At 30.5% G+C, this 12,557-nt stretch overlaps 1 protein-coding gene across 1 annotated transcript in view; it reads right to left on the bottom strand.

The window, feature by feature from the left end:
* Positions 1-3,165: 3,165 nt before the first annotated feature.
* LOC148300637 (uncharacterized) overlaps positions 3,166-12,557 on the bottom strand; it is a 28,049-nt gene continuing 18,657 nt past the window's right edge. The window contains exon 2 of the mRNA XM_088274507.1: positions 3,166-3,885. Within this exon, the coding sequence (XP_088130633.1) occupies positions 3,666-3,885 (220 nt within the window). The 3' untranslated portion in view covers positions 3,166-3,665. The remainder of the gene's footprint in view (positions 3,886-12,557) is intronic.

The following is a 12,557-nucleotide window of genomic DNA, read 5'->3' as shown; positions in this document are numbered from 1 at the left end:
GAAGCTCCATGTCGCGTGGACTTGGAACCATCTGCCTTCGGCGGGTATATCATAAGAATAATATTACTAATAATATTCACAATGTGTCCATTTAACCTTTAAACGCCTTACACGTGGTGTGTCTATTCAAACTTGTCGCACACATGAAATATGAATGCATAATACAAATGAAAAAGTTTACGATTTCGTAGATTTAAAAAAAACACACACAATTTTAAAACTAAGCATATTAAGTCGTACTAATAAATTATACCTATCGTCATTTTATGTTACGTTATGTGTTGAATTTTATTTTCAAAGAGGTATACATGTGTATTAGTATTATATTATTCTATTGTCTTAATATATCAACATATTTCAATGTTTCTGGACATAAAATTATTGCTTCGTGAACTTTGTTTTCACAAAACGTCCATATCCCTTTTGCACATCGATACATGACTGCCCAAACGCATAAATACATATTTTTTATGAATAACCTAAACCCTGAATATCCTTTTGTCTATAATATATACATATGTGTGTGTGTAAATATATATATATATATATATATATATATATATATATATATATATATATATATATATATATATATAATATATATATATATATATATATATATATATATATATATATATATATATATATATATATATATATATATATATATATATATATATATATATATATATATATATATATATATATATATATATATATATATATATATATATATATAAATAATATTAAATTTTTATCTTAAAAAAAAGATTTGAAAAAAAGATTGAAAAAAATCATTTTCTTAATTCTATTATTTTAACGTACATGGCAATAATTTTTCTTACATAATAAATAAAATGACCTTAATTGTTATATAAAAAATACTTAAAAAATTACAGATTAAATTCATTTAAATATATATTATCCATTGACATAAAATAATATCACCCGATTTTTATATATTTAAAAATATTATATGAATTATCGAATGTTCTACTAAATATGGGGTAAAAAATATACTTATACATATATTTTTCGTTATCCTCTTTAGTCAAACATCAATTAAAATTTTGCGGGAGAGCTTGTTTTTACATAGAAATTCTTATTCTGTTATTTTTTTATTATTCATTATAAATTCTTATTCTGTTATTCTTATACACCAATAGATGTCTGTAGTGAAGTTCTAGTGATTCAAGAACAAGGTTTCTAATTTGGTTCATATATATAGAACTTCCAAGAATTTGAGGAGTGTGGTTGTCAATAATGGGTAGAATTGGTGAATGTTACACGTGTGTAAAGTGATCACTTAAACCAGCCGATGACGGTCGTCAGCCCCGTAAATGCCCAGACTTTCTTCTATAGACGTATTCTTCTTCATCTTTGATGAGATGTCAAAAAATAATATGAAAATAACTCCTGTAATTGGAGATAATCCAGATTTTGTGAACAAGTATTTGGACACACTCAAAATGTTGAGACACATTTAACATTATCAATAATATCTTTAAGTTTTGATGTGTTTCAAGGTATATTTATAAAATCATTTAATTACCATACATATAATATCAAAAAGGTGTTATTGACAAAAAATACAAATTGAAATATCTGAATAGCACAGTAGAGTAATAAAAATCCATCAATTTTCATTCATTAAATGTGATATGACTATGAAAATATGATAAGAATATTGCAACAACAGTGTAAGCACCTTATTCATTTTGGATTTTATATTTTTATTTATTTATTTATTTATTTGAACTTTTTGTACAATATGTGTGTACATTAGCGGGCTTATTGCTATAAAGCAATATCTTCCAACCAACCAAAAAAAACAGACTAGTGTGAACGATCTAGGCTTGTACCTTTTGATATCTGTTAGAAATTAGTGGGAAGATAATGCTTGAACAGGTTAAAACAAGGATAAGAAAAAAGAAAAACAAAGAAACATAAGAGAGCATAATTACAAATTAAGAATTTAAACAGGGTAACATGAATAAAAAACAAAATGACGATAGAGTAAGGAAGGCATGGGAAAAGGGAATCAGGTAGAAAGTTTAAGGAAGAGAGGAGGGGTCAGGGGAGGAGGAGATGGACAGTTAGGGTTCTAAGGTAAGATAATGATGTTTCAGGCGTATATTGTAAGTTACATAAGTACATTTTAGCAATGCTTATCTCCATCAATATCTCAAATAGGACATAAAAATTTAGTAAAACATCAAATTTTATTGCGATTATTACCAACCAAAAGGGTGTGTGACGAATCGCTATTTTCAGGCGACATATTTGAAGCGCTGACTGTTAGGTAGCCATGTACATGACAGTATTGTTAAAACCACAACTACGTATTAAGCTATTCTTGTACATTAACGCATTGCACGGCTGATTTACATCTAATCACATGTCGCTCACTCCTTTCAAGAACGTCATAAATCAAAAAACTTGATTTTTCAGGAGAACGTTTTTTAAGTTCAAAAATATAATACAATGTTTTAAAAATAAATATCAAGCCACTTTTTGACTTATTACTGTGCAACAGATATTTTTAAGTAAAACCTGAATGTTTTTTCTCCATTTGAAAAATATTTAGTATATTAAAAAAAATAATCAAACCCTACATTTTCTTCAAAATGCAAAAACAACACTTTCTGCCCTGTAGCGGGTAAGTATTAAGTTTAAAATGTGCCTCTTTTGCTGGGATATAGTACATTTTCTGGGCATTCCGAAAACATGCACAACTGAAAATTTACGTTTTTTTATTTATGACGTTCTTGAAAGGAGTGAGCGATGTATTATAGCAATATAACTACCTCAAAGAGTTGTGGCACCTAAAATGTATCTCGAAAAATGACATTCAACATAGATAACAAAAACGCACAAGATTAAATTTTTAAACTGGATTTATATTCACGAATTGTGAAGAAATTACTAAGCAGTACTTATTTATATTTAATTTAACCCTAGATAACTAAACATTCGTCCACGCGACGACGCCCTTCTCCGGAATAGTCAAGTGCGCTTACTTCACTGCACCCCGCACCCGCCAGGCTTTGTTTACGGAATAGTGATTTATTATTAGATGTCTCTTACATTCATTCCTAATAAACCAAACTTAAGTGTCATGTAACCAGTTACTTTTTTTAATAAATACTTTTGATAATTTTCATGTTTTTATGTGCGTAGTCTGCCTGACGAATGTTTAGTTACTATGTATCTACAAATATAGTATAGTTATCTAGGGTTAATATGTAACGATATCTTAAAAACCACAGATACTCAAATTTTAAAAAGCGAATGATTGATTGATAAAAGATTTAAATAACTTTCTATGGACCATGCACAAAAAGCTTTTGAACACCTATGATTTAACACACCCTTCAATTTTCAGAAATTACTTTTCGCCTTTGTAAAGACGTTATATTAATTTCAGTATGAGTTTTTTTGTTGATCTTACACATAGAAATACTAGTAGTTACATCTCCAATAAAAGATGTTATTTTTTTCAAATCTTTATCACTCACGATACATCCATCTATCTACCGGCAGTTGGCAGATAAAAAAAAATACGTCTTCTGAATTTCTTCGAATGCTCCGTTTTCGAGACTTAGTTAACTATAAATTTATATAATTAAAGATTTATAATTGCGATGATTTCAGCCATCACCAAGTCATCTGTGTTCTAAAGAGGAGTTCTCAAAGTTAGGGTTGGCGGTGAGGTATTGAGGCGCCTTCGGGCCAAATTGATAGACCAGACGCTGTTCGGGGACCGAGACTAGCACCCCCTGCCTATAGTGGTATCGCATCGCCCTGCTGAACTTCTCAAACGTCATGTTCTTGTTGTTTTTCTTCACGCCCCACAGTTTGGCTACCTCTGTGGCTCGTACGAACCTGGAAGTAAAGGAAAATGTTCAAATTAATCAGAATTGCTGATAACAAAACTAATAATTTTGGATACATAAAATCTATATTGGAACGTCGACACAGTTACAGTGATCGGGTTTTATTTTATTTTTATTTCTTTGTTCATTACAAACTTTGAAATTAACAAAGAAATAAAATAAGATAAGAAGGTGAAATACGCAAACCTTTATGGCTTGTTTAACGTACATTATGTAACGTACAATCATAAAATTAAATTTTATAAATATATATTTATTTGAACGCATCTTAAGTTCAGGTATTTGCTAAAAATTATGATTTCTGAAAACTAGAAATTAAAAAAAATCTTACAATGTTAGAAAAACATCACATAGCATTCATTTGTATTTTTTAAAAATATTGTTTTAAGTAGTGAATTTTTAATTGCAATAAATGTTTTTTTTTTCAAGTATAAAACTAGCGATACCGGGGCGAAATCTGAATTATAAATTACATTGTACCAGTAAGGTAAATATTTTCGTGTATACCAGTTAAGGGTTAAACAATGTATTGTTTTGGTAATATCCGTGACTTACATCATCATAGAAGTATACAGTTCAAGAGTTTATAAAATGAAAAAGAAAATTTATTTTAATACATTTTTATAATCTACAAATGGAATATCCGCACAACCCATAATTAAATACCGGTTTTGCCACTATAATTTTAAGATTAATTGACAAAATACGAACGATATATTCGGCATAAGAAAAACATCCAGTGATTCTAAAACGTTTTTGTTTTGGCACCTTAGAAATTTGGACTTTAAAAAAGTCTCACTCCGTGGCTCCAATATCCGTTAAGTGGAGTTCTTGGGTACATGCATTATGCATTATGCACCTGAGAATTAGCATATGATGTGAAAAAAAATTAAAATTTCTTCTTCTTCTTCATCTTGTTGTAGGCCTTGTGGCCTGTTTTTAAGAGGGATCGCCTCCTGCGATGTCGATTCCCAGCTATCGACCCATCTCTTTGATGGTCTGCCCGGGAGTCGTCTACCGTGGGGTTGGGTGAAAAGTAATCATTATTTATTAATTGACTACCGAAAACCGGGTGATTTTAATTAAGATTTTATTAAGATACATGTCATTGTTTAACAATGAAGATTTTCTCATTCATGGATTTAATTTTTTTTTAATTGAAAATACGGAAAAATAAAACGGATATTTTTCATGGATCCTTATTTTATTTACAAACTAAGCGATCTGATCGCCTTTTCTCATTCTTATTTAACACATTAAAATTCTTACTTAATGTAACTAGCAACATTTTGAGTGTGTCCAAATACTTGTTCATAATTTTGGGTTTAATAACTGGTTATTTTTACACTTGACATCTCAACATATGGTAGCTGAAGAAGTATATGCAAGTATGAGTATTTAAGGAAATTATGATCTGTCATAGGCTGGTTAAGTGATCACACTCAAATGCAACGTTCACCATTCTACTCATGATATCATGGGTCGTAAGCCTTGTAAATACCCTGACATTATATTCTTCATCGTCTATGTATGTAGAGATGTCAAAAATTTTATAAAACTCGGACTATAATATGTTCATTTTTTAATCAATCAGTTGTAATATTTCATGGTAAATGTATTCTCTTACTTTTTATTTTAGAAATCGTTGTATAAAATTGAATACATATTGTGAAAAAATTTAATACGTATCACAGATTATTTATGTACATTTAAATTTATACCTGTGTATATTTCTAATTAAGTTAAATATAATATATAAATAACAGTGATGGTATTTAAAATTTTCAAGAACCGGTTCGCCCTTTAGGTACTTCCCCTACCCCCCCCTAAATATATATTTTTTCACTTATTCATTTATTTGTCTTTTATTCTGCACATAAAGAGAACATTCCCATAACGACTGAGGATACTCCGATACACGATCTCAATCGGAATATTGTGTGACAACAAAGGGTTAAGGATCAGTTCAGCGAACTTAAAAATTTAAGGCACCGGTTCGCTAGAACCAGTGCGAACCGGCTGAATGCCACCACTGATAAATATCACTTTTATGGTTTGTTTCTTTCTCGGAACGGGTTACCCTACTTAGAGAGAAACACCAATACATATACGAAATTGTAAATTATATGCGAGTATTTATACTTGCATAACTATGTTATTCATGTGTGTGCATTTGTATATTCATGAACCTAAGAAAAAAACAATTAAAATCATTGTATAATAAAACAAAAACGTATTTATTTCGTACAATGAATAAATCAAACAAAAATAACCAACACGAATTTTTCCACGACAGAGTCATTTATTACACATTAATTAAACTATTAAATTCTTTAAATCCTCTCACCAGGACGATTAATAATAATAATTTACATATAAAATATATGATTTGCAAATGTAAACATAATCCACACCTAGTTATATAATTAGATAACCTTATACTGTGTTTTTTGGCAGACAAATGTATAATATGACACATTGTGTTTTTATTATAGAAACCAGTTTTTTTTTATAACTTGAAACTATAGTGCACGACCATTATTCGCCTGATTTAAGATTTTTTATAGAAAAATATTTGTGTTTTTATTATTTCATATAAATACATCAATTTTATACTATTTCTGAGAGCTTAAGCGGCTCATAATTATAAAGTATCAAATAGGTATCAAATTGTGGTAGAGTGGGTTCGAAGCCAGAAACTCTGACTCCGTGACACTAACCAAGGGACCACAACCCGACACAATTATAGAACCTACATGTAAGAAAAATGTTACATTTCTAACGCATATTTTTATTTTACAAAAATCTTATCAAAATTTCAATATACAGAATTTTAAAACTCATTATTTAAAATTAAAAAATCATGTTTGGTATATCTATTACGGGTAATGCCAGAATACGAAGTAAGCCAAGGGTGATCTTCACATTCGTTTGAAAATACCATAACTAGGCGAAACCATTGTGAAAATATTAATTTTTTATGTGTTTTGTTAATAAAATACGTAGTAGACTCAAAAAATCTGTGTTTGATTGAAAAATTAATACATAAATTAACATGGAGTTCTACAAATTAAACGCCAAATCAATTAATAAATAAAAAAAATTAACTTAACATTACCAAACAGGATTGGGTAATGTTTGAAAACTGATGAAAATAAATTTGAATTTGCAGTTTACCCATGTATACCCAGGTTTATCCAATACTGGACGGGTTATGTTAGGTAAAGATAGGTTAGGTTTTTTAATTTTAAAAACTATGAAGTATGCTCGGCACTTTTTTATGATTTTTTTACAATAAAACTTAGAAATTCAAATATTATGTTTAAGTGTTCTATTGCCCTGACTATACTTATATTGTCTACGTTTTTCTAACATTATTCAATCAGCATTGGGTAGACCTAGGTGAACACGGGTAAACTGCAAATACAATTTTATTTTTATCAGCTTTCGAAGTTTACCCAATTGCATTTGGTAATGCTAAGTTGACCCGGATAAACCTAGGTTTATTTTATATATTAAACGTTAAATAAAACACTGCTTTTTGAGTCTACTACGTTGTATTTTATTGTTAACAATAAAATACAACTTAGTAGACTCAAAAACACATGAAAATTAATTTTGTGACAATTGTTTAGTTTGAAAATGCCATAACTAGGCGAAACAACTGTCAGAAAAATGATTATTATGTGTTTTTTTAACACCAAAATAAAACTTAGTAGACTAAAAAATCAGTATTTGATTTATCGTTTTATACATAATTAAAATGGAGTTCTACAAATTAAACGCCAAATCTGTTGATAACCAGGTTTTCTTCGTATTCTAGCATTACCCGTAAAATATCTATTTGTTTTTTTAAATCTTTCTCTATAAAAAATAATCTACTGTTTGTCCAAATTTCCATTGTAATTCGCGAGTGTGTGTGTGCATATATGTACAAAGAACGTCATTATAAAATTTGATAATGTATTTGAATAATATCCCTCGTAAGGTTAAGGCGTTGACCCTTTTCTACCTGAACTCAGACTGATTCTGAATCCGTGATAAATGCATGTAAGGAACAGACATATCGCTCACTCCTTTCAAGAACGTCATAAATAAAAAAAACTTGATTTTTTAGGAGAACGTTTTTAAAGTTTAAAAATATAATACAGTGTATTCAAAATAAAATCATGTCACTTATTGAACTTTTTACTGTGCAACAGATCTTTTTAGGTAAAACCTGAAGGTTTTTTCTCCATTTGAAAAATATTTAGTATATTTAATAAAATAATTAAACAATAGCTTTTCTTCTAAATTCGAAAACAACACTTTCAGCCCTGTAGCGGATAAATATTAAATTAAAAATATGCCGCTTTTGCTTGAATATAGTACATTTTTTGGGCATTCCAAAAACATGCTCAACTGAAAATTTTCGATTTTTGATTTATGACGTTCTTGAAAGGAGTGAGCGATATATTTATAATTTAAATAACAAACCATCCCACATATACGTACTTATCGATACATTTGGTAATATCAGTGTTGAAAAAAAAAACTCATTGGTTAATTACACACCCATATTTTGAAAACTTCATCCAATACGTCAAATAATTTACAACATTTTGAGTGTGTCCAAATCTTGTTCACAAAATCTGGATTATCTCCAATTACAGGAGTTATTTTCATATTCTTTTTTGACATCTCATCAAAGATGAAGAAGAATATGGAAGTCTGGGCATTTACGGGGCTATAGGGTCATAGGCTGGTTTAAGTGATCACTTTACACACGTGTGACATTCACCAATTTTACCCATTATTGACACCACACTACTCAAATTCTTGGAAATATATGAACCAATTTAGAAACCTTGTTCCTGAATCACTAGAACTTCACTAGAGACATATATTGTTGAGATGTAAAGATGCTTAATAAAAAGCTTCTTTACATCTTACCAATAGATGTCTATAGTGACGTTCTAGTGATTCAAGAACAAGGTTTCTAAATTGGTTCATATATATATAGAACTTCCAAGAATTTAAGTATAGTATAGAAATGGGAAAATGTCCGCCTCCGTAGTGTAATGGTCAGCACGCTTGGCTACCGTTCTGGAGGTCCCGGGTTCGATTCCCAGGGGGGGTCAAATAAATATAAGCGATTTTTCACTGTAATATTTATTCAATATTACCCTGGACTGGTACCTGAAGCGGAGGGCTGATCACCTTTCTTTCATGTGTAAACGATCAAGATAACACTGCGTTTCTATGAAGCAGTGCCCTATGCACCATTGGGGTGCAGATAAGGGTTTTATTATTATTTTATTATAGAAATAGTAATATAATATAATCGCATACATGAGAAACACCACAAAATATCATTTTCATTTTTATAATTTGACCAGTTAATTTATTTACAACATTTTAGACACTCAAAATGTTGTAAATAAATAATAAAGATATTAAAAATAAAACAATACTGACGACCCTAGATTGAGGTTTCAGACAGCGTTTAATTTACACATCCGAAAAATCTCGTCTCGAGTGGGCGATGAGCAAAAGTCAAGCAAGTCGAAAAACTAATTTGAAACATAATTTATGTCGAATCTTGCGACTAGACGTTGCATTATCTTAATTTTATTGGAACATTAATAAAACCTATAAACAAACTAAAAATGAGACTGCAACATGAGAGCCGTTTAATGTTGCATTCTATGCAAATGTCACGTCAAGTCGACCGAATTTGAATAAGCCAACTCGAAGAAACCTTGGCTAATCAATTAATCTTAAATTTAACGATTATTTGTCGCGAGCCCGTTAAATTGGCGATTGGTTAACTTGAGTTAGGGCTGTCCGCCTCTGAAGTGTAATGGTCAGCACGCTTGGCTACCGTTCTGGAGGTCCCGGGTTCAATTCCCAGGGGGGGAGTCAAATAAATATAAGTGCTTTTTTTCACTCTAATATTTATTCAATATAACCATGGACTGGTACCTGAATCAGAGGGCTGATCACCTTTCCTTCATATGTTTACGATCAAGATAACACTGTGCTTTATGATGCAGTGCCCTATGCACCATTGGGGTGCTGTTAAAGGTTTGAAGAAAAAGAAGAAAAGTAATTTGTACTTTTAATGCCATAGTATTTTTTAAAACTGTATGAATTTTTGTAGGTAAGTAACGTAAAAAATATAATTAAAATTACAAACAGTATTAGTCATAGTTATCAAACTATAACTGTTTTTTTGGTAATTTATTGCTTATTAAGCTTTGTTATTAGGTCACCTACCAATTAAAAAAAATATATGGTATTCAATTAGCCAATTTCTTTTATTCTGTCACTAACGCCCAAAAATGGTCATTTTTCATAAAATCGCTAAATTCCAAATATCTAAAAAATATTAACATTCGACCATACATTGTAGTACTCAAATTTATTGTATTTGCGTACCCTTGCCTCATCCTCATCAATTAATCAATTATATAATTAGATAGAACAAAAAATATATAAATTTATCGACTTCGCTTGAATAACTGTATACGTTCTACGAGTATATACCATTTTTACAGATTTATCTGAACGCGACGATAAAATATCTCCCACTTTTGTTTTCCAGGAATCGGTTAAATAATTTAGTCGTCTGATGTGTGAGTAATGTAATATTAGTCATTAATGTGCGAAAAATAATATTGCCGGAATTTCAATGCCCGACTCGAACAGCAAACAATATAATTTTGAGTGTGTCAACATTCGCTGGAAGGTCGTAAAATGCGACAAGGGATATTTTTTTAGGAATCCCCACAAAATTGTTACACGATTTCGAGGGTCCACCGAAATAAAACAGAAGGTCAGTTATTAAGTCAGACATTGTGTATTTACAAAAATTCGGTCGAAATGCGATCTCTAAGACAAATTTGCGGTAAAACGATGTATGATAGATGTTCGAATGCTGATATAAGGAAAGAAAGCATAGCTGAGATAAGCGTTATAGATCAAATGACGAAAGGTGTGTTGAGATGGTTTGAACATGTGAATCGAATGAGTGAGGAAAGAACGATCAAACCAATTTATGAGGCGAATGTAGTTGGCAAAAGTAGCAGAGGTAGACTGAGGAAAACTTGGCGTGATCAGGTAGGTCAAATACTTAAAAGCGGCTGGATCAGGAGTCGAAATAATCGGTGGGTATATATATATATATATATACATAAGCATATGAGGAGATGCATGAATATTGAAGTAATGAAGAATGTTGACAAAGACAGTTTGGTGTGGCGTTCTGTTCTCACTGCCTACCCCTACGGAGAAGCGGTGTGATGTTTGGTTTGTTTGTTAGTTAGTTTATATACATTTAAATAAAAAAAGTCAGTACAAATGATAAAACTTATTCGTCGTATCGAACACCCAATGCAAAATAACTATGTATTTATCTATGTAATAAATGCGCAAATTTCTCGTTCAGAGAAATCCCAGGTTTTGAATTTCATGTGAAAAATACAGAAAAATCAACCAGCTATTAAAAATTGCTAAAATTGATTCAGTATAAACGCGGGAGAAGTGGAAACAACAGTTTTTTGTTTACGCATTTTTAAAATCGATATTTATTTTAATCGATTTATCCTTTCATCCTTTTTAATTTTCGAGGATATAAAAATGTTTTTAAATAAATATCTACACGAATTGATATTTTATATAGCCGAAATACGTTCAGTAAAAAAAATACTAAAAATAAACTTGGAAGGACGACGCATTTAAAGTTTTTATGCAATGCCGCCATCTTGTTCATTGATGTATAGAAAAAAAAACATATTTTGGTTATTTAGCGTTTTTGCGGTGACCTCTTCATGTTATATAAATAGAAATCAGGTTATTATCCTGAAGAGCGAACAGTAAACATGGCGTCACAATAAGGTGTTTCAAGGATTTTGCAACTTTTATTAATGGTTGATAAACATGTACATACTTACATTATATGTACACACCCAGTACAAACATATTTGTACTTGTGTTTTTTTTTACATTTTTTAAAAATAATTCGTGTAGTATATCTAATGATTCAATGTTTCATGTGAGACATATGTTGTGATCCAGTCAAAAAATTAATCTAGTATCGAAAATTCTATGAACACTAAGACCCCACTTTGCGTCGTAGATACGTTCGAAAATATCGCGACGCCAATTTAAATTTACAAAACGGGAAATTAACTTTAAGAAAATTTAAAAATGATCCCCGAATACTTATTTAAAAAACAACGCAATTCTAAAAAACAACGACGCACAGCGAAAACGAGCCTTAATTTAGTAATGACGCAACTTCGAAAAAACGCGAAGTGAAACGACACAAAGCGAGGTCTGATTGTATTATAAATTAAAAAGTAGGTAACATAGAAACATCAGAAATAACGATTTTAAGGAGCATATCTGACAAAAGTCTACGAGATAGAATAAGGAACACCAGGATAAGAGATATATGCAAGATCCAAGACGTCGTCGGGTGGGGCAGACAACGAAGAAGACAATGGTATGCGCATGTAAGGAGAATGGAACCATCCAGACTCCGCCACATTGCACTGCACGGCCAACCCTAAGGTAGACGACAAATAAACATATTGATAGCGGGAATCAACATCGCAGAAAGCTAATCCTTTTTTTAATAGCGGAAATTACTATAACAATGTGAAATAATTATGTCGA

This window comes from Brachycentrus maculatus, unplaced genomic scaffold (assembly GCF_059751285.1).
Source record: "Brachycentrus maculatus isolate JH-2025_06_01 unplaced genomic scaffold, ASM5975128v1 h1tg000683l, whole genome shotgun sequence".
NCBI classification, from domain to species: Eukaryota; Metazoa; Arthropoda; class Insecta; order Trichoptera; family Brachycentridae; genus Brachycentrus; species Brachycentrus maculatus.
The sequence above is the reverse complement of the archived record's forward strand: the minus strand, read 5'-3'. Positions and strand labels throughout refer to the sequence as shown.